The sequence below is a fragment of the Euprymna scolopes genome, chromosome 40, assembly GCF_053919585.1.
Source record: "Euprymna scolopes isolate OS-2025 chromosome 40, ASM5391958v1, whole genome shotgun sequence".
Taxonomy (NCBI): domain Eukaryota; kingdom Metazoa; phylum Mollusca; class Cephalopoda; order Sepiida; family Sepiolidae; genus Euprymna; species Euprymna scolopes.
The window spans coordinates 19,383,942-19,409,076 of NC_136521.1; the positions used below are offsets into that span (position 1 = coordinate 19,383,942).

At 31.8% G+C, this 25,135-nt stretch overlaps 1 protein-coding gene across 6 annotated transcripts in view; it reads left to right on the forward strand.

The window, feature by feature from the left end:
• Window positions 1-25,135, forward strand: part of LOC145265412 (uncharacterized) — a 305,510-nt gene that overhangs the window by 228,764 nt on the left and 51,611 nt on the right. For all 6 annotated transcript variants that reach the window (XM_080121241.1, XM_080121244.1, XM_080121240.1 and 3 more), the window contains one exon: window positions 20,047-20,342. In XM_080121241.1, the coding sequence (XP_079977367.1) occupies window positions 20,047-20,342 (296 nt within the window). The remainder of the gene's footprint in view (window positions 1-20,046; window positions 20,343-25,135) is intronic.

Consider the following 25,135-nt stretch of genomic DNA (forward strand, 5'->3'; position numbering starts at 1 on the left):
CAGGCTCCCCTAAAGGAGGGGCACTCCTGCAATTTTAAAAATTGCCTGAGTAACCCCGTTGGCATTCCCCGGTCGGGGCGCCTCCGACAGCAAGTATCCCTGCAGCCGAAGCCGCTAGGAAACACGCCCCATCACTATGGTAATGGGGTATGATCCCACACAGTTGGACGATTCTGTTTATAAACGATGCTGCTAGGAACTAACGAATCGAATTAATTCACGTTCTGCTACCAACCAATCAGAAATCAGAGTTGCTCCATAAATATTAAACCTTTTCTGGAGCAATTTCACATGTTTTTTTTTCCGTCTCGACACGGTAAGAATATTTTGCTCTGTGGAACTGTCTACTGCAAACAAGTCACCTCTCAGAACCTGTGTGTAACCACGAACTATCGGAAACTGTTCTGTCTACTGCAAACCAGTCACCTCTCAAGATTTGTTTAGAACAACGAACCATCGGAAACGTTTCTAAAACTAAACATGGCTTACACTTCTAGAGGTTATGGGCCCAGTGTGCGTCTTTATTTCGATGGATCCGAATCAAAATTCGAATTGTGGCAAGTTAAATTTCTCGGATATCTACGAATCCAAAAGCTACACAAAGTACTTCAAACACAACCTGAAAACAGAAACGACCCTGACTTCATTGAAAAGAACGCAACTGTCTTTGCGGAATTAATACAGTGTTTAGATGACCAAAGTCTATCACTGGTAACGAGAGAAGCCCTGGACGATGGTTGCAAAGCATTAAACATATTGAGAGAGCATTATTTATCGAAAGGAAAACCCAAAATTATTTCTTTATACACTGAACTGACCTCTCTAAAACGAATGGAAGCCGAAACTATTGCTGATTATATTATAAGAGCCGAAACGACTGCAAATTCTTTAAAAATGTCTTGTGAAGTTATAAGTGACAGTCTGTTAATTTCCATGGTCCTTAAGGGATTCAAGCCATTTACCACCGTGATAACCCAGAAATAAAACCCATTACTTTTAGCCAATTCAAGGTAGCACCCAGAAGTTACGAAGAAACTGAAAAAAAATGATCACAAAAACAAAAACAAAAACAAACGAATCCACAAATATCATGAAATTTAAAAATACACACATAAAAACACCAAAATTAAATTATACCCATGCCAGGAATAAAAAACCGCAACTTTGCCAAAAAACAATTTTTCTCCTAAGAAAAGTACAAAAATTATTTTCTATAATTGTGGACAACCTAATCACAAGAGTTTCCAATGTAGATATGGGACTCAAAATGGCCACTCCATTAAAAATGTAGAGAGCTCTGTTAGCGAACATACATTTTTATTTTCGTGTACGTTTAATGCTTCAACAATAATAATTTTCTTGTCGATTGTGGGGCCACGGCACATGTGATTACAAAGGAATATGATTTTAGCAATTTTGATCCCAACTTTAAGCCACAAAATCATTTTGTAGAACTAGCTGACGGGAGTCGAGTAAATGATATCGTTTTGAAAAGAGGCAATGCTAAAATCTCGCTAAAGAACAATAAAGGTGAACTATGTTTCTGTATTCTAGAAAACGCTCTTCTAATCCCAAAATTTAAACAAAGTATATTTTCTGTACAAGCTGCCACAAAACAAGGTGCAAATATAAACTTTAGCCCCAATAAATCAAAACTGGTATACCCGAATGGAACTGTATTCGACATTAAAGAAAATGGAAGACTATATTATTTAAATAGCGTAGTCCCATCAAAAACCGCCTGCCATGATCTACAGACATGGCATAAAATTCTTGGACACTGCAATATTCCTGATATCAAAAAGTTGCCGACTGTAGTTGATGGAATGAAAATACAAACATCAAAAAACTTCAACTGCGACGCCTGTACGCAAGGGAAAATGACAAACTATCAAAGCAAGATACCAGACAAAAAGGCCAAAAAAATTCTATCAATGGTGCATTGTGACTTGAACGGTCCCGTGGAACCGATGGCCAGAGAACATTATAGATATGTGTTGAATTTCGTAGGTGACCATTCAGGTTTAAGAATGGTTTACGTTTTAAAGAACAAATCTGATACCCTGCTAGCAACTAAAAAATATCTAGCCGACATGGCTCCCTACGGTGAAGTCAAGTGTATTCGCTCTGACAGCGGTACATTTCCCTACGCAAATAACTCTGTCAATTTTTAGTCTACAGACTCGAAATTTGATATACAGGGTACTGAGATTTGGGAAAATCTTTGTGATCGATTTTCGGCCAGAAATTTGGCTGTTAAGGGGTCAAAGTTCAACGATTTGACCTTTGAGAACTCTACCAAACTCCTGCGACAATTTTGTGTCTACACACTTGAAATTGTACATATAGGTTCCTTGGGCATGGATCTAACTTAATAACTGTATTTGAGCCCAAAACAATAAATTTTAAGGGGTCATAATAGGAGTCAAAATTAAATTTTTTGTTTTTTTGCTCAGCATACACCTCCAAACACCCGGGCAACGCCGGGAACCCATGCTAGTCTCTCTCTCTCTCTCTCTCTCTCTCTATATATATATATATATATATATATAGAGTGACCCCCCCCCAAAAAAAACGAAAGCTAAATGAGGCCATCTAGAACATATGCTGTAGAACGGAGAAAAAAGGCCAAAGACCCTTGTGTTTTGATGCGATGTTTTGAATATAATAAACTAGTTATGATCAAAGTTTCATTTCATTCGGACAAAACATTAAGAAACGGGGCTGAGTTGGGGCCCGTTTTTTTGGGTCACCCTGTATAACGACTTCATTTAATCACATAATATATGAAAGTATAAATTTATGCGTAAACTTTAAGTATTTACTTCAACAGTGCTCAATGAATCCTAGCGTGGATGAAACGTGGAATATATACATATATACTCTTTAAAGAAAATGTTTCTAATTTTGTAATGAAATACAGATATTAATAACATAAATTTCATTTAGATAGCTTTATAATTCAATACTTTGGCCATAAATGCTTCACTGGCAACATACTATATTTTAATGCACATCTCAAATGAAGTTCACTTTTATTTGCTATACATGTGCACAATTACTGATATTTTGATATATAGTTCTGTGTGTAAATGTTTATATTTTCATTCTCATATCTGTGGAATATTTATCGGCGCTAAAAATCATAAACAAAAATTATAGATATAGAAAATTAGATATAAAACTATTAGTAAAAAGCCGAGATAATTGTCCACTTGTATAGTAAATAAAACTGAACCTATTTTGAGATGAGCATAAAAGTGACTCTCTGTTCCCAAATGAAGCAGTATAATAATAATAATAATAATATATATATATATATATATATATATATATATATATATATATATATATATATATATATATATGTGTGTGTGTGTGTGTGTGTGTGTGTGTGTGTGTGCATACAGACACAGACACACACATAGATGTGTTCATTGTTAGGAAATTTTTTCATTTAATCAATATATTTTGAGAAACAAAACAAACGCTGAATCATTTACTGTTGCCTAACTTGTCTTCACTCATTCAAAAAATGTTAACCATCTTCAACCGGCTTCAGTTAATTAACTCTTTTTCCTTTAAAATGTTGAAACCGTAATTTACAATTCCTTACAAACCAACTCCGCAGTGTAATTCCGCAGTGAATTCAACGCGTTCCATATTTGTAGCCGCTGGGCACGACCTCTTCTATTTTTACCGAATTTTCTTCGGAGAAAAAGACATGATTGTTTACCAAACATTATTTTTCAAAAGACTACGCCCCTCTTGTGTAATATCCAGAACTATCCAACAATGCACACACGCACACACACTCACCCACACATACATAAGTATGCATATATATGCATCTATAAGTATGTATGTATAGTTATATGCGTATGTATATACATATGCATATAACTATATATATATAACTCTCTATATATAATGATATATGTGTATATGTATATGTACATATAGATATATGTGTATGTATATAAGAATTTATTGTGCATGTATATGCATATATATGCATATATATGTACATATATATGTGTGTATATATAGGTAAATGTATTAGTATGTGTATATAAGTATTTATGTATATATATATATATATATATATATATATATATATCTTAATCTTTCTCTCTCTTTCTCTCTCTTCCTCTCTCTGTGTATATATATATATATATATATATATATATATATATATATATATATATATATATATATATGGCCTCCTCCACCCTTTTCGCCCACACTGCTGGCGTGTGTAACTTTTTTCTTTCTTTTCTCTACCATTTTTTTCTCTTTTTCTCTTCTCTTCATTTTTCGTTGCCATTACCAGCAACAACTATCCAATAAAACTTTTGGTACTAGTGCACTTTGCGAACCGACGTATCTAAACGTCTGCTCGGGTTTGCCCGGAACCAAGCGTCAAATAGATCAGCCAATCAAAAAGCGGTTACAAACACGATTACCCAATGGAAAGCTACCCCCCCAATACCAGACGACTTTTGTATTAATATTGGAAGAGAATAATATAAAAAATATTTTTTTTCACACAAAAACTACTTGTGGCCTGTAAATCAAGAAGCATAGCAGCACAACAAATCGAACCATCTTCGACAAGCAACCATAGACGGCTGAATAAGTCGTCGACTATTTTCGATAAAAGAAGTTGCTAGCAGACGAAATAAGTTGCTTGATCTATTGCGTAAAATGCATCATTGGAAAGCGAGCCTCCCTCACCGATGGTTTTGCCTCGATATGCACAAACGCACAATGGCGAAACTTAACCTCGCTACGAACTTGCACGGCTTTCAAACAATCTCTCCTAAAAATCTGCCAAACCACGAAGATAATATACCTGTGGCCACACGAGATGGCTACAAAGCAAAGCATGATGGGAGAATGTGGGGTGGGCTCTGGACGCACTGTTGATGATTGAAGAAACTTTATGGAGGACATTTTTACATGGATTATTTCCTTACGAATCCCCGGCAGATCGTAAGCCCATGGCACACGGTGGAGATAGACGAGTCTGTCTTCAATAGACGAAAACATAACGTTTGCAGACTACTCACATCGCTCTGGCTCTTCTGTGAATATAACTGTGCTGAAAAGGAGGGTTTCTTGGTCACTGTATCAAATCGTAATGCCTAAACTCTCCTTCCTATAATAAATGTATTCTGCTGGGAATCATGGTCATATCGGACTTTTGGAAAGCATACAAAAATAAATAAATAAATAAATAAATAAATAAAATAAAAATGAAATAAGCAGTTGTTTATTTTCCCAAAGTCTTGAACTCCCCTCAAAATTGAAAAAAAAATGCGTCCAGTTAGCCAGTTAGTAAAAAACAAAATAAAACAAAACAAAAACTTGTACAAAACATAAAAACGCTCTAACTTTTATTAAAAAAACATTAAAACAAAAAAACATTAAAACAAAAAAACATTAAAACAAAAAACATTAAAACATCTTTCATTTTTCTCGCATAAATAATAAAAAAATGGTTGAAAGTTATTTGTGACAAAAACTAAAAATAAAACACTATTGCGGTAGGTAGATTTATGTTTCTTCGTTTTCCATTTCTTCATGCGGATGTTTATAGACGTTTGCCACCAGATTCCAGGATTCGGATGTTTATAGAAATAGACTAGCAGCATCTCTTCTGCAAAGAAAAGATGTGCAAGGAAGAAAAGAGACCACCCCCACATTATTAGTCTTTTTTTTGTTTCGGTTACATTTGTAAGATTTGTTTGGTAACGCTCGGCATAATCCGACGTTTGCCACCAGATTCCAGGCAAACCCTTTCGGACACTTTAAAACGGCCGTTTCGCAAACTGCATAAAATTTTTATAAATTTCAACAACAAGCAAACATGTTTTTGACTAATGTCTTGACTAAGTCTTTTAACAATAAAGGCGAAGTATGAAATAATACAGGATCTGTGAATTTTTCTATTGGTACTTTTAGGGCAACAGATCTCGACATACTAAATGCTTTTAATAGGGTCTGACACAAAGTATAGCTCTTCAAATATTCTAGCTACATAATCCAAAACCTTATTTTCAAATTGATCCATAAAAGTAATTCTTGATAGGGAGAAGTTTGAAACATCATTCTGGGTCAAAATCTCTTTCATGTTTTCATTATCTATTTCCAATCATATCCTGAGATCATTTTTGACATAGATATGCAGACAACACCATTGTTTATTACTGCATTTCAACGAGAATTGGTGATCAAGTTTTTGCTGATTGTTTCTCTTCGAATGTCGAGCACGTGGTGTAAAAAGAATTAGCTTCAATATCTCTAAAAATAAGTTTCTTCCCTTTCATCACCAATTCTCAGATTCTTTTGTAACTATATTTGAAATTAATCGAGGAAGAACCCCTTCTTATAAGCTCATATGACTAATTATCATTCCAAATCTAAAATGAAAAAATGACATTTAATATGTTTGTAAAGTTGTTGGAAAATGGTCGAATCATATAACCGCTTAAGAAAATAATTGACCCCAATATAATCCTCTACGTATATAGAGTAAGACATGCCTCAAGCTAGAGTACTTCTACTATATTTAGGGGAGTGTCACTCATAGCACTCTTTCTTATTAGGATAGGGTACAAAATTATCTCCTCAATCTAGTTGATGGAACGAGAGCATGCTACCTCCATACATTAAATAAAAAGTTCCGTTCGAAATACCGGGCAGATTCCCGAGTATGATAGGACACACCTTATGAAGGTCGGAGGTTACATCAACCAAAACGTTATGCAAATTATATTCAAGATGAGAACTGTACTCCAAATTATGCAAATAATACAAAGTACCAAACCTCATCTCAAAAATTTAGAAACATAATGCGATTGGCAGACAAATTCTACACAAATCATTAGAGCAGTAGTTTTTTTATGGCATAAATAACCGAATTCGAATCTACCGTAAATCTAAGGTATTATCAAGGTGAAGAGCCATTGGCAGATAAGAGCTAATGAGATTGAAATGATTGCTAGCCGAAAAATGTGGAACATTATGAGAGTACTAACATTGTCATGAACTGATTATTACTTGTAGAACAAGATTTTGTTGACATTGGACTTGAAGACGACCAAGTTGTAGTCATCAGGGAAGCTGTTCCGCGGTAATGTGTTTTGCAGTTGGGAAGCTCGTGTAAAGAAGCTAACCCACGGAAATTCCGCCTAACGGTAGGCGTCTAAGAAGAAGGAAAGTATTATTCATTGTGGAAGAAAAACGATTTTTTAATGCGGGTGTTTTACAATGAGGAAGTTTATATTGGAGCTCAGTCGAGCACATTATATGAAAATAACGGTAAAGTATGTATAGAGAGACTAGCAACATCTTTTCTGTAAAAAAATGTGTGTATAGGAGAGAGAACAGATCATCCGGCATTTCAAAGTCAATTTTGTACTAAGCATGCTTAGTGCGGCACCTCCCCACATGGGCAGCTGCATTCCAACGTTAAACTTTGATACTTGATTTATACATTGAAAGAACTTAACATAAAAATATATAAAAAGAAAAATAATATATATATTTTTTTCCGAACTAAGTGATCTTTTATTTTTGGTAATCCACAAAAAAGTAACAAAACTGTTATTCGATATCAGTCCAAAGTGAATTAATTTTGCCTAAAAATATAATTTTTAATAAATTGTAATTTGTAAGTTTATAAGAAGGTAATATAACGTATATTTTTTTAAATAAAGATTTATTTAAATGGGGTTGTTGTTTGAAAACGTTATCAATGCGGTGTGTTTTCAATTATATTACATTTATTTACCAATATAATGTGTCGTACAAGATGGTACGTTTTGATGTCCCGAATTTTCAAGTGTTGTATCTCTTCTTTAGCGTAGAAAAATAAAAAGAAACGTATACAACTGTTCGGCGAGGCTTTCCTTTGTCTGTTTGTTTATTTAAAAATTTAAAATCAACTTAGTTTCTACGATATACGCCATCATCAATCGTAGAAACATTTTGTGTTCTGCGTTGTATTGACTTCTTAAACTTATAAATTCTAATACAAATTTACACAACGAAAAAAAAATCTGCCTTACAACGAGAGAGAAGTTCTTTGTTAATGGAAAAATTTTTTGATGTCATGCGCGCAAAGAGAGAGGACGGCGGGTTCTTTAGAGTAGTGATAGTAAAACAAGTGTTTGCTGTGAATGTTTTACAAGAAATAAGAGATTTTGAGGCATCTTCACCCACGCCAAGACAAATTTCCACAGAAACGTAATGGCCTATCTTTAATTAGGCATCATGACTACAGGAATACTCTAATTAAGGAGTTGAGCAGCAAGATGTTTGTTTACATTACATTTAAATTTCTGTATGTTAATACAGTCAGAGAAGCAGGAAACGGGGAGAAAATTTTAAAGTACAGCAGTTCGAGGGAAGACACTTTCAGAATAGAAGGCTCTCAGGCATCGGTAGACGTCTGCGGCGAAGAGGTGTGATTTTGTGGATTATCTGTTTAGTCGGGGATACATGGAGAGAACACCGATACTACGACTTCGTCGAAGCAGATTCCAATGAAGTACTTGTAAAACAAGCGCAGAGATGCAATATCGCAACGATGTGACAGAGATTGGAGCTTGGTTGACAATATGAAACTTATTAAATTGGAGATCCTTTTTTAGACCCTGTTCAATAGAGAGGACAAGTAGTTGATGAAATGGCCATATGTGGCAACGGTGTTGTCCGTGCATTGGCGAATCGTGGCTTTTTAGAGATACAATATACAATCAGGTATGAATATTTTGTAGTTCGGTAGAAGAAGCTTACCTTCTTCGCAGCAGCCTTGGCAACATCTATTATGCATTTGCTCAAATTCATGTTATCTGTTAATGTAACGCTGAGAATTCTGAATGATTAACTTTCAGATAAAGTGCTACTATTCCCGGTAATCGGTGGCTCGAAAGTTTTTTTCTATTGTACAAGGAAAGCAGCTTCGTCTTAGTAGCATTAAATGTTACCATTCAGTTCCGTCCTCATGTCTACTACAAACTGAAAATCACTGAACCTCAGACAAGCATAGTTCACTAGAAGAACACTAACAACAGCTCTTCTGCTCTCACAGAAGAGTTCATCACTCACTAGATGAGTCAATGCAAGAAAAAGTGACATGCGCCCCACCTCCATATGCCGCGTCTTAGGGGGCATCTGACTCTTATCTAGGTAAAGGATTGCGTTAGGAGTCAGATATTTTCCAGTGTAGTAGACTACTATAAGCATCTTCCCAGCACCTTAAAAAATAATGTTTAATTATCTATTTAATACGCGCTTCAAAAACTGTAAGCGGGAAATAAGCTTTAAGTTGAAAGAGAGCGAGAAAGAAGTTAAAGTTAGAGATGAAGCCAACTATTGCTTTCTGCGTTCAGACGGTTTTGATCTTATGGTTTAATCTCAATTTTTTAATAAATATAAACAATATGTCTAACGTGATTCCAGATGTCTAATGATCCGTTACATATGTAATATTGTCCCGTGTATCACTTATATCGCTCTTCTGGCCAAAACGTGCTGCAGCAGAAGAAATCGAAAATAATTAGACAGTATTTTAAACTTACAATTTATTGCATGTCGAACTTTTTTTCTTTTTAGTTACAATCAACTCAAACCCAAACCAAAGCCTGAGCGGGTTAGGGTTAGGGTTAGGGTGGGAAGAAAAAATTGAACATTTGCTCATTTTGATGTTATTCACCAATTCTCTGTTGATCTGTAATATAAGTTTTTTTTTTCACACAGTGGTCACCACTTATCAAGGCCCGGAACCACTCAGGGATAAGGGTTATTGCAAGTACATTACGTTAGTGTGGAGATTTGATGAAGTGTTTACTTAAGGGGGCGGTTCATTAGGAATTTGTTTACGTTGGACTTGAAGACATTCAAGTTGTAGTCGGTGGGAAGCAAGCAGACGGAACAGAGTTCCACAGGTGTGCAGTTCTAAGAAAGAAACTTTGTTCATGGAATCCACGTTTCCATTTAGGCACAGATAAAGTGTTGGGGAAATTTTTCATAGTGGATTCAGCTAGACGGGTGTTTTTCGTGAAAGATTGGCGAGGGGTGGGGTCAGAGATTGGAATTCAGACGAGCACCTGCCATGGAAATAACGATAAAACAAGGATAGGCTCGCAACGTCTCTTCTGTGGGAGAGAGGTTGCAAGGTAGAGAAAAGGGCATCCCCCACTAAGCCACGAAGTCTATTTTGTACTCTGTCAAGGCAGGATAGGCTTTTTTAGCAGCTCCTGCCCAGATATGGCAGCAGTATTCCATCCTTGGGCGTACTTGGCTTTTATACAGATAGAGAATTGCATCAGTAGTGAGATATCTTCTGGAGCGGTAGAAGGATCCCACCATCTTTCCAGCGACCTTGGCAACAGACTTGATGTACGTGTTCCATTTCAGATCAGGAGTAAAGGTCAAACCCAGAAGCTTGTCAAAACACGGGGCCTCTCCCAGACGAGAGCCATCCATCCCAATTGATGCCAGATGGGGATCAGAGCGTTGATGATGTAAGGATAGGAGTTTGCATTAAAGGTAACCAGCCACGTCTTCCCCCACTGAACTACGCGCTCGAGATCAGAGGAGAGAGAATCAGAGAGAACTTTGTCATTTACAGCCTTTGACGTGTTGCTGTTGATCAGGAAGAGAGTTGGGCCCAGGATTGACCCCTGAGGGACTCCAGCATTAATACTGCAAGCCTCTGATTTTTGTCCATTGACCACTACTCTTAAGTCTGCAATTGTTTTTTTATTCACTAGCATTCCAGCCCGGCGTTATCTGGGTGTTTGGAGGTGTAAAAAAAAAAAAAAAAAAAAAAAACGGTCATTTTTGAAAAACTTTGACTCCTATTATGACCACTTAACATTTATTGTTTTGAGCTCAAATACAGTTATTCAGTTAGATCCATGTTCAAGAAACCTATATCTAAAAGATCAAGTGTTTAGACCCAAAATTGTCGAAGGAGTTTGGTAAAGTTCTCAAAGGTTAAATCGTTGAACTTTGATCTCTTAACAGCCAAATTTTTGGCCGAAAACGGACTACAAAGATTTTCCTAAATCTCCGTACCCTGTATGTCAAATTTCGAGTCTGTAGACTGAAAATTGACAGAGTAGGAAAATATACACACACACACATACACACGTTCACTTTTATATATATAATAGATTGTTTAATCAGCATATTTCAAAATAAAAGGATTTAATGTCTGCAATTTACATTTTAATCTCAATCTTGCAATTATTAAAACATTCATAGTCGCATTTCAAACGCGACATCTATCCACACCATTGATTTACATTTGTTCTCATCTTAGTTGTTATTTCTATTCACTATTCTGCTTTTCTTTTTCGATCACCCAGAAATAATTTCTTTACCCATGTTCGGGTTAATTTAATTGTGGACTGCACTGAATTCATGGTCTTGTTTGTCACGTTCTGATGCTGTTTGGCATGCATGTCTTTATTTATTATTTTTGCGTATAGCTTAATTCAAGGTTTTGTCTGATGTGCTGTTGCTCATTCAAATTGGTTTAGGATATTTCTCTTGACGTATTTTCAATATTTACAATCAGCTATTTCTTTCACTTGAAATTAAAACAATGCCGATATGCAAATCATCAGATGCTCACACAAGCTCGCTTAATATCCGTTTTCTTTTATAGTTGAGCAAAATACATGTGCTCGGTTTGGTGAAATCTCTGCTAAAATACTCCTCAGTTTAGGGATTGAGTTATGTTTGAATAAATTATAATTTCATTGTCCTTATTAGTCGCATGTTACAGTGAACTCACTACGTGACACAATTTTTTACTAAGTTTTCTATCTATCACTCTCACCCTCTCTCACTCTATGTTATTTGATATCCATTCGAATTTTATTTTATACCGTGTCTATCACCCTCGCTTTTATCACACACTACACAACCATCTATCTGTTTATTAAAAGTCAAAAGTAACAAGGAAAGGAAAACAAAGTTTAGAAGAGTCCGTTATGAACAAAATCGAATATAGAATTACTATTATTTAATATAGTATTACTATTATTTAATATAGAATTACTATTATTTAATATAGTATTACTATTATTTAACCCGTAAGTGTATGGAGAAAGACAGAACAAAATTAGAAGAAGGAAAGGGAAGTATCATGAGCAGAAAGAGACTAATTTTATATTGTCTTTTATTGCTTATATTTAGCTGGCTTAGCAAACACACATTTTGCTGATTCAAAAACTCTAATCTGAACTGAATATGTAACCCTCCGGATTACATATTTTTCTAATTTCAAATTGAAATAAAAAAAGGTACCGCATTGCAAAAAGAGACAAATACAAAGAGAGTGTGACAATGTATTAACAAAGGACCAATGCAAATATTAAATATTCATATCTAAATATTTTTACAATGACAAAATAATGAGAGCTGACAAATTAGAGCAAGGGCAAACGAAAGATAAAACAAAATGATGTATAAAATAGATTACAAATATACAAGTCATAGAATACACAATTCAACGAACGAGCTAAAATACAAAGTTATCACATTCAGGTTTATGCGAGCAACAAAAAAAGTAGAAACGAATTAGAATCGGTCTCTTTTTCTTTCAGACTACTTCACAAATCAGATGTAAAACTGTGTTATTACACTTTGTCGAACTCAGATCAAAGTTGATATACTTATGGAGGCAATACAATGCTGTCAGTTTAACAATGAGTACGAGGCATAATTTTAGCCTATATTAAGCATAAATTACATTACATACATACATACATACATACATACATACATACATACATACATACATACATACATACAACATACATACGTACATACGTATAGTGAGAGAATAATAATGATATACAAATAGTTTTGCAGCATTATTTATTACTAGTGCTATATATATGTTTATGTATACATATATACATATATATGTATATATATATATGTATATATATATGTGTGTGTGTGTGTGTGTATAAATATATGTATATAACACTTATACTAGATTTTCAAATCCAATATTATATTCATCATACCAATCATCTTTTTCAAAAAAAAAAACTAGGGGCAAAAACTGATATTTGTAGGTCAATACTGGATATTTTCTTCATGGACTCATCAGAAAAAATTAGAAAGTTTTTAAACAAAAATTCAAAGCAATGTAACCGGTAAAGTTCAGAAAGAAACAACAGCGATATATAATTGCTCATGTAAAACAAATGAAAAGCATACCTTGCCCTACTTCGGTATTGAGCACTCTCGTATGAACCTCGTGAAAATTCATTAGTTGCTTCACCTCTGAAAAATATTAACCTGGGATATATATATATATATATATATATATATATATATATATATATATATATATATATGTGTGTGTGTGTGTGTGTGTGTGTGTGTGTGTGTGTGTGTGTGTGCGTGCGTGTGTGTGTGTATATACATACTAATGCATAGATATCTATTGGACCATACCGCGAGACCACTTAAGACTTATTAAATGTATGTATGGACATAAAACTGATTGGCCATGGAGGTCTACCATCTGGAATAAACACAAAGCTTGTAATATTTTAATTCGATAACAATCAAAGTATGGAACCTCGATTGAAAAAGATAGTCATGTTTCCAAGTAAAAAATCACTGAACCTCAGACAAGCATCGTTCACTAGGAGAACACTGACAACAGCTCTTCTGCTCTCACAGAAGAGTTCATCACTCACTAGATGAGTCAATGTAAGAAAAAGTGACATGCGCCCCACCTCCATTAGCCGCGTCTTAGGAGGCATCTGACTCTTATCTAGGTAAAGGATTGCGTTAGGAGTCAGATATTTTCCAGTGTACTAGACTACTATAAGCATCTTCCCAGCACCTTAAAAATATTTAAATTTTGGGCTTTAAAACTCTGAACCAGATATTTTCCCCATCACCGGCCAATCATCTGCAATAAGTATATAAACACCTTCACTAAACATGTACCAACTCATATCATAAACATTTTATAATACTATCTCTATTTAACCATTGTGTACTTTGTTTTTGAAATGCTTCGCATGACTTAACCGTCAATATATGCACTAGTCAATGTTAGTACTAGCTAACTTAACCACGTGAATGCAGATATAATACTTTAAATTAAACTTGAAGGTCGAGATATGTATAAAGAGTGTATTCTCGTTTCTATTAAAGGTGGCCGCATTTGTATTTTAGATTGGTGTTTACTTTTGCCAAGAAAATATTCCATTAACTTCAGGGTGTCGTTTACAGTTCAGCATCAGAAGATGAGGTCAAAAAGGACTCACTTAATTGGCGAAGAGCTGATACAAGCTGAGCATCGAAAAGATCTTTATTCAAAAGCGATTCTTTTTTTTTTGCAGAAAGGTCACACCCAACTCATCTCGAAACATTTTTGGCAATTTATCATCATTTCTGCATCTGACTACATTACACAAATAACTTTCGTTGTTTCTATTGTATTATTACCATGTTCGTGAAATTGATAGTCCATATACATTTAATGGTAAAAACATGATATCCCCACTCGGAGCACATACCGCCAACCAGGAATTGAACGATTTTAATCAGTGTAATATATATATATATATATATATATATATATATATATATATATATATATATATATGCTTATCTTGGCATAGTTTCAGTCGTTCTGGACTTCTCTTTGCCACTGGACTCAAACAATGCCGATTCAGGAGAGGCGTTGTTAGTGATTGCGCAACCCTTGCCTCACAATTACACATGCAGTAGCTCCTACAGGGGGTATACTTTGTCTTTCCAAACTGAACGGAGACATCGCTATATATATATATATATATATATATATATATATATATATATATATATATATATAGTCAAGGAGATAGATAGGTAGATAGTTAGTAGATCGATAACTACAGTGTGATTGGAAAGTTATACAAATTTATTACTGAAATATAATCCTTATAGGAAATAAATGAAGGTGAGAGAAGCAAGCAATTGGTCAATTTCAACATCTGACCCTTTAGCAAGATCTTTCATTATTAAAGTACACATTCCCAGTACAAGCCATTCTGGTATCTGGCACAATCTGGCACAATCATCCAGAGAAACAGCAAGCCTCTATGGATTCCTGTAAAAAATCGCGACCAGTACCGATGAATTCCATCAGGTCCGGGTCCTTTCCACTTAAGCATGCACTTCATTTGTTTTCTCAAATCTTCAATAGAAATGTGGATCTCCTCTTGTTTGTGTCCTTCCAGTCTTTCACTTACTCTAGTGCATCATTCAGCATCATCCTTAGTATTCAGCATCATCCTGTGTCTGGTTGTTTACATTGACAAGTTTATATCATAACAAATGAAAATATGCTATCAGCATCTTCTTTTCTTAGTCTTCTAGCACTTTTCGCAAGATTCTAGCGATTCCGAACAAAACAGTCTTTTGAAGTACTCCAACATTGCAATCGATCCCAATTTTCTCAATTCTCTTTTTAAATCCTTTCATAACACTACCCAGAGTTCCCATCACAATTGGTATAACTTGTACATTTTTCAACTTCCATCATCATTTTATCTCCATTTTCAAGGATTGGTACTTTTCGACCTTCTTTTTTGCCCCACATTCAGCTGGCACTGCTATATCAATGATTCCTTGAGTTCCTTTTTTTAAAATAAAACTAACTCTGATCTCCTTGCTTCAATCACATTATCACGTTGAATATTCATATTCCACAATAATTTCACACTATCATGCTCCACTACTCCTTCTGGAAAATGCTCCTACCATTTTTCATTACATTCCAACCCTCTTTTCTTGCATATATCCCAATGAACCTTTCTCGCAATATTGTCATGCCGTCTCTTGTATTCCTTTTGTACTAACTTCTCACAATTACTGGCGAGGTTTTGTACATTTTCACCTTTCTGTCCACATAGTCGACATAGGGAACTTTCAGCCGTTTTATCAATGTGATACTTCACATAATTTGTCCTGAGCTCTTGCACATATTAGGGGTTCTGTCCAAACTTTCAAGACATATTAACAGCCATTGCCAGGTTTCTTTTTGTCTACCGAATGAGCCATGTGCCTTTTCTTCTCAATCCACTTGTTTTTCATTTTTTATTCTTTAAATTCCTTGCTTCTCACTGGTTCACTATCTTGCAATGTTTCAAATTTTTACCCCCCCTTTATAGCTTTTATTACAGATTAATGTAAATGTAAATTTTCAGACTATTTTCTTCTTACACATCGATCTACACCTCACAGTCCTCATCCGTTCTCTTTTCTTTTTGCATATAACCTATCGATTTTCACTCTTTGGGTGAAGAGCTTCATTCATTATTGTTTTTCGTGTTTTACAGTCCATATCATTTAGCTCATTTTCTCCATATCGAAATAAATCTACTGCCCATGTGTTTACTACAGATATTTTGATTTCTCATTTAGACCTGACCTAAGAACCAACGTAGTCTTCTCTTGTATTCTTTTCCTATTATTTCCTTCATTTCAGCTTCTTTTATTTTATCTAATTTCCAACTTCTTTTATGATTTCCCCATTCAAAAGTTTTATTCCTTTACTTTCAACAATTCTTCCCTTTTCAATTTCAAGACACCATACTCCTTAATGCCAACTTCTAAACTCATGTTATTGCTGAACATTTGAACAGTCCTTACAAGCAAATTTAACTGGTCTTCGTTCTTTGCATACAACTTTAAGTCATCCATAAATAAATAATCTACCCGATACTCCTTCTTTCCTCACCTAGAACATGCATTTACCTTTTGTAATATAAATAAGAGTACAATACCCAAATCAAACAAAAATGGCGACAAGCTTTCCTCCTGAAAAATCCCTCTCTTCATATGAACTTTCCCACGATCTTCCACGTTTGACACTTTGCATTATTTTATACTTCTTTCCAGGAAATCTTACACATTCGCTGGTGATCTCAAATATCTTCACACATTGCTTATTCCAGATATGTGAGACCAGATCTTATGCTTTGCTGTAATCAATCCATAGATTTGTGGATCTTCTTTTACAATCCTGAAATATTGTTCTAGCAATAAACAATTCATCCTTAGCCCATTTACTACCTCGTCTGCATCCCTTTTGTTCCTCCGATAAGATCTCTTGTTGTTCCAGATATTTGTAAATCTCATCTGTGAAAATGCCTGATGTCAGTAGAAGGCAGGTGATGAGCCGATAGTTATTAACAGCAGTGCCCTTTGATGTATCCATGCAGTATTATTTACTCACTAGGAGTAGTCACACATGGCATCATCAAAGATTTCTCTTGGAAAACAACTTGTGACGTTCTCTGGAGTTTGAGCTACCAATAGTTTTTTTTTTTAGAAAATTTTAAATTCAAATGTTAACGAACACTTTACTAGCTTTACAATATGAACCAAGATGGCTACCTAAACAAATACGCGATGCTGAGTTTTCTTTCTTTATATTTTTTCTTTTTCCTGTCATGCATTTTTCTTTCTAGACAAAGATTTTCTATTTTTCTGATGAGTGTATGCACGAGAAGATTCGATAGTGATATAAAAATAAACAAGTGTTTCTGTGTAACGAAGCAGATCTGAAAAAAAATATTTTGATTTTAGAATGTAGCTATATTTTTATTATTTCATATATGCTCTGCTGTTATATTTAATGAACGTTGAGCTTCTAAGTTAAAAGAATTGGATTACACAAAGAGTGAAGTATAATTGAAAAACATTTTACCAAAACAAAACAAAACACACACACATATATATAAGTAGTATTTATTTAATTTATTTAAATGGATATAGCATGAATTACGTTTTCATTTATTTCAAAATTTAAGATACTACGTAGAAAACTAATATAAAACTCCAATTTGTTTAAATTCGATTGCTGATAAGTGGATGATCATCTTGCGTTATGCGAAAGTGATCCTCCAATCTAAAGTCAAACTGTAATGTTGTTGGTTTTTAATTTTTATCGCCTACTTTTTCACACTGTTTACATGTAATCGCCACAAAAGTAGAACCTCATTATTATTTAAAAAAAAAAAATCAGCACAGGGAACGAGGAAATAATATACTATCATTAAAAAATTTTCACCCATTATAAAAGTAATTAATTAGTTTTTATTTATTACTAGTAGAGTCTGAAGTCGGAATTTCTCTCAATCTGAAACTTTACTATCATTTCTGCGAGTCGAAATTATTGCTAACTTTTAATGCTCAATTCAGGGGGCGAACAGTGCAGTAACTGTTATGTTGTCATAATAAAATCCTCCTAGGAATTACTTCCTCATATTCTTTTGTTTGAATGGATGTAATGTAGTATCTGTTCTGTTTCAATGATATCATCATCCTATACTTTACCTTATATTTTTATAAATGTAGTGTGGTATATTTTCTATTGTCATGATAACAACCTTCCAGGTATTACCTTCTCCCTTGGAGCACGTGATTATATATATATATATATATATATATATGTATATATATATATATGTCTGTGTGTGTGTGTGTGTTCGCTATGAGACCATCCTCCCAGGCATTACTTCCTTCTTTTAGGAGCTGTGTAGCATATGTTTGTTCGCCATTTTCCCAGTCATTAATACCTCTTTTGGAGGTAGTGCAGTATATATTCTTGCACAATATATACTATGCGGCCAAAAGTGGGAACCATATTTTTCCTCTTGAAAGAAAAAGTGCGAAAGCATTCGATGAAATCCGATATTTCGCTGATGTTTCGGCAAGTAAAAAAGTCTGCGAATACTATTTTTAATTGCTCTTACTCAAATTTGATGCTACCTAAATAATTTATCATATTGCTCCAAAGTAAACGGCCTAGTCATTAAGGGCGTAATTTTTTAATTTTAATTAAATTTTTACTCGAACATTTTTTCCTGATTTCTGGTGTAGGTATCCATTTTTTTTCAGACAGGTAAGTATATCAAAGATTATTTCCTGCTAATTTATTTGAAACTATGATTTTCATTTGTGTAATGCGATTTTCATTTGTGTAATGCGATTTTCACGTGTGCCCAGTACCATATATGCGCCGCAATAAATTTATATTAGCTTTTGCAGAACTTATGATGGAGCACCTAATTGTTTTTGCAACGAACTTGAGTTGGTCATAATATAACTTTTAATCTCTAAAATATTTTACTCAAATACTTTCTGTATAATTTTTCCCAGAATTATTACACTTTAGTTCCACCTTATGGTGACAGATCCGCTTTATGTATACCATAAATAATAGAAATAAGAAAAATTCCCAGATTAAAATATTGCATTCAAGTGAATTTCAGTATAATAAGCAACTCTTTGAGAGAAAGAAAATTAAAACTGTAAGTTGAAATTTGTAATCCAAATTTATTGTTCGACTGAATACTCCAAAAACAATTTACAAAGTCCTTATTCCGCGGAGTTTCGAAGAATGCTATTCTTTTTTTTTTTTTTGAATATTCACTCGAACAATAAATTTTGATTGTAAATTTCAACTTGCAGTTTTAATTTTCTTTCTCTTATAATTAGCTCTACTCTCTATTGCGTATTGAGCTTTTTTATTCGGTTGGGATTAAATTATCTATATATAAATACTGGTATTTATATTAGATTGAAATTTACCATTGCGTATATCAAGTAAACACTATATCCTTTTGATATCATATATATATATATATATATATATATATATATATATATATGTATGTATGTATGTATGTATATATGTATACATATATAAAATAGGACGATAAAATTACAAATAAATAACACCAAGCATTAGTTTTTATATATTTCTTAAAAAATCATTATGCGAGTCAAGTATACACATAACTGTGAGTTTTTGTTCTATAGTATATATATATATATATATAGTATTTCAACAGGTGATGTTGTGTTATTACTTTAAATAATTGTGGGCCTCTTTTTATGATAAGGTAGCAATCATAAATGTAAAAGAACCAACTTTCGCATGTATTCATTTCGATATATTTATATATATATATATATATCTTTTATTCTGTTCTCCAGAGAAGATATACTCGGATTCGTCGTTTTACTATGATCCAAAAGGTGTCTACCCGACTATAGAGGATCAGATAGACTTATGTAAGAAGATCTCCCAATCGCTGACGGCAGCAGCCAATACGAAGGCTCGAGGCGCTACGATGTTCGCCAAGCGCCAGAAACGTTCTATTAAGTGGATACACGACGGCTATTCTGAAGGTAACGTTGCCGATCTCGAAGAACTCAGCAGTGAGTTGGATCAATCTGAGGGCGGAACGAAGCCTCTCTTTCAATTCCGCATACCCAAGCTAGCACAACAGGTAAACATGTTTTCTTTCTCCGTTTTTTTTTTAACTTGTTTATACATTTATCAACAACCCTTCTCGCTAATTATATACAACTCTTTTATTTTAGTTTAATAATCAGTTTATTATAACAATCTATTTAACCCACGAATTCTTTTTTTTTTTAATTATTAGTTTATTCTACACTTTCCCTTTTATGTAGAATACGGACTTTGCTGAGATAATAATGTTATTATTTAGAAACTTATTCTTGACATTAGAAGGGGAAGGCGCGTTATAACTATTCTGCACTTTCACCTAACAATTTAATAAACTAAATATATTGAATTTATTTTGAAGAAATGATCTAAAAATAGCACAATCCGTATTCTACATAAGTACTCTCTATTTTATGATATAGAAAAATCAGTTCTTTTATTGAAATATTTTATTTTTTATGGATATCTTTTTTTTAACTTAAAGTATATATTTAATTTAGTTTTATAATTGATATTATGGACAATCGATTTCATTTATGATCAATTTTATTTTTTCTATAATCATGTATTCATTCTATACAGAAAATGACTTCCTGTTTACATCATTTATTAATATATTCACAAAGGTTTTGTTTTACGTTATAAAAGACTTTTTGAATTGAAGTCTACATCATTTATAATCATTTAGTTATTTATATACTTTTTCCCAAATTAGGTGCGTTTACCGTGTAAAACCTATTATTTTTTTCAAATTCATTCGTTCGTTCTACAATTTTCGCTTATAGAAAAACTTTTTTTGTTTATGTTTCAAAATTTTTGAGATGAGGATTGGTTATTTATTTTATTTTGATTATTCGGATTACTGTTCTCGTCTTTTCACAACGTTTCGCTTGATGTAACTTTCGACTTTCTTCAGGTGTATCTTGTCGAACTATGAAATGTTTGTGTCAAACTCAGGAAGTAAATAAATTCCATTCAAATCCCGAGTTTGATAAAAAGATTCCCGAGTTCGACAAGATACACCTGGAGAAAGTCGAAGATTACATCGACCAAAACGTTGTGAAAATTACATTCAAAATAGGAACATTAGTCTGAAAATTCAAATAATATGAATCTTTGTATTTTTTATCAATTCTCCTATATTTTATTGTAAAATTGGTGTAAAAATATGATTTTTTTTGAAAATTCATTCATTCGGTTTATTAATGGTTTAAATAAATATTTTTATATGCAAACATTGTAAGTTTGCATCTAAAAATATTTATTTAAACCATTTTTTTAATAAATATTTCTACTATATTTTATTATTTCTTGACTTTTATTTTGACTGGTTTGCAAAATATTTATTTTTCCCCGTAGAAAACATTTTGACTTTGAATATGCGCTTCTCTAAAATTCTTATTGTTAAACAACATTTATTTTATTTAGTTTAATAATTAATGTAGTTATCGGTTATTAAGTTTACGATAACTGTTATAATAACCTTTTTTAATAATCACCCTGTTTTACAATTAATTTTAGTACAGGGAAAAACCTATCGTTTGTTTACTAATATTTTCAATGTTTTCTAAAACTTTTGTTTTACTTCATTGAGCACGTTTTAATTTTTATATATATTTATCTACGGTCTTTCTTGTTAAACTATATATTCATTTTTAGTTTAATGATGAACATATATATATATATATATATATATATATATATATATATATATATATATATATATATATACAACCGTTATTTAGTTTCCAAAACAATTCATTCATTTTACAACCAATTTCAGTTCATATGAAAATGTTGTTATGTTTATTTTAATGAATGAAGTTTTACTGTACTTAATAACATCTTTTAATATTTTTTTTACATTTATTCAGGTAACTTTATTAGTTTGATTTTATTAATTTAAACCAATCTATTTATTAGTATAATTTAATTAATTTAAACCAATATATTTATTCGTTTTATTTAATAAATTTAAACCAATCGATTTATTACTTAATTAATTTAGTTACAACGCATTTAGTCGATTAACAATTATCAATTTCACTGAATAGAAAAATATTATTTTTTGTTTATATGGAAAAGTTGAATTGTGTATATGTTAATAATTTACATACGCAAAATATTTATTTTACTCCGTTATTAAGAAAAATACATTTATCTACATTACATTAATGATAGAAAACTTCTTTTTTACTTCAATAATTTATTTACAATTCCAATAAATTTAGTTGGCAATAGAATAACTGATTTTTTTTTTAAATCATGTCTTTTTTATCAAACATATTTTAGTTTATTTAGACTTTTAATGGATTCGCAAAATATTTATTTTACTTTTATTTTTTTATATATATTTATCTAAATTTCTTTTAGTGAACTATATATAACTATTTTTAGTTTATTATTTTACTTATTCCTAATCGAATTAGTTATTCATTTTAAAATCGATTTTCTTAAATATTTTTTTACTTTAATAATTGTTTTGTTGAGAACATATTCGAATCTAATACTTCATTTATTAGAAAATTTATTTATATTAAGTTTTTAGTAAAACTGTTATTATTTCTGTTTATATTCATTTATTTATTTAGTTATTCATATACAAATTGTTATATTTGCTTTTCTAAGTCATTTATTCAAAGCATCTTTAATAACTTATATAGTTAAACTGTTATTGTTAATAAAAATGATATTGTTAACTAGACTGTTATTTTTGATTTTATAATTCATTTATTTATGAGATTTTGTTAATACAACTGTTTATTTTTTTTCAAAATATATTTAATTAAATATATAAAAACTGTTACGGTTTTTAAAATTCTATGTTCTAACTAGTTATTTTATTCATAAATTTTATTCATTAATTATATAGACATACTTTTGGTCTTGGTAAAACTTGGGTTTTCTTTAATAATTCATGTATACATAACATATTTAGCTAATAATATTGAAAAACTGTCTAATAATCAATTTACTAGATCGTTTGTAAAATATTAAAAAAAAACATTTTAATTTTATTTTAATTATAGAATTATTCATAATCGATTTTATTTATAATAAAGTTTTAAATTTTTCTTTTATGATTTCTACTTATATTAAAAATCATTTTTCCATATAAAATTAAAATCATGTTTACCTTTCAAAAAAAAAAAAGATATGTATTTTTAACTTTAAACTATATGTACTTTTAAAATGAAAGTTATTATTATTATTTTTTTACTTTTCAAAACAAATTATTATTTTAATTAATTAAACTGCAATTATTTTGATCATCTTCATAAAAATTATTAAACTCTGTCAATATTTTGTCCCTTTCTATTCTCCCGTAATCTACAGTCATTTTCCTTGGTACACACCAATGTTGCTGGAACTGTTTTGTTTGTATTTATTTCTGTATCTTCTTTGACTTCTTTACTGGAGATCTACAGCCAGCACCGTAACCATGTGATTTGCACTGCACATTAATAACATGCACATTAATAACATGCAAACCTGCAAACAAATGTATAATTTATTTATTTTGTTGTTATAATTGGATAATTAGGATGATACAAAAAGCAAGGAAAGTGGTAGAACTCGTAACGCAATACTTAATAAATAAATAAGTATAGACGTCTATCAACATATGCGTCTAAATATATTTATATATAAACATTGTGCCATTTAGGCAGCATTCTTTTATGTAATCAAATATTATTAAACATAACAAAATTCATCGGCTTATTTATATCATTTTATGTTTTCGATTTTCCTAATAATATCTTTTGTATATATACATGTTCGAAAAATAATCAATCTTTCATTAGTATCATGAGTATTTTCAATTCTTCGTTGAATCATCTTCAGATGACAAGAATTAAATTAACAAAAAGCTGGATAAGAAGAGAATAAAAACATTGGAGAACGCCATATGTAAATTTGTTAAAGGTCAAAACAAAACAACAAAAAAAGCGTAGTTTCAGAAGAACTTTTACAAATTTATATTCCGGAAACTCAGAAGATGATTCGAAAGAAGAATCAAAAGTGATCGTGCTACTTATGAAGCATTCATTTTCTTCTTGATTTTAACACAGAAAATTCACAGGAAAAAAAAAGACAAAGAGTTTAAACAACCTGAAGAATTGTGTTGTTTAACAATGTTTAAATTTATAAACACATACATACATGACTACTTGTAACAAATCTCTCTGTATGTATACGCATACACATATAAAAGTATGGACATATATTGATATATACACAAACAAATAAATTCATATTTTTGTATCTGAACATACATTTGTAAAAAAACTACATTCATATATATATATATATATATATATATATATATATATATATATATATATATATATAAACATCCAAATACAAAACATATATATCGGTATATATGTATATATATATATATATATATATATATATATATATATATATACGTCAGCAAATGCTGATAATTTTTCATAAATTTATAAAAAAGACAGTTTTTCAGCCTTCTTTAATCATATAATTGTGACAATACACAGAATAAACAAAATATAGAGAATATCAATTTTAAGCACGAATATACCACAATTTAAGCATTAAGATGTAAAACTAGGCCTAAACAGATATTTCCCCTTTGAATAATTTGACCAGAAAATAAAAATATATATTAACTAAATAAATAGATTAAAGAAAAATGATATATAAATCTACAAAAACAACAACAACAACAACAACAACAACAACAACAACAACAACAAAATACAATACTGAATGCACTTCAATATTTTTCAACCCGATTGATGAACTTTGCGTGACGGGATGGAAGTACATATATTCATTTAGATGTTA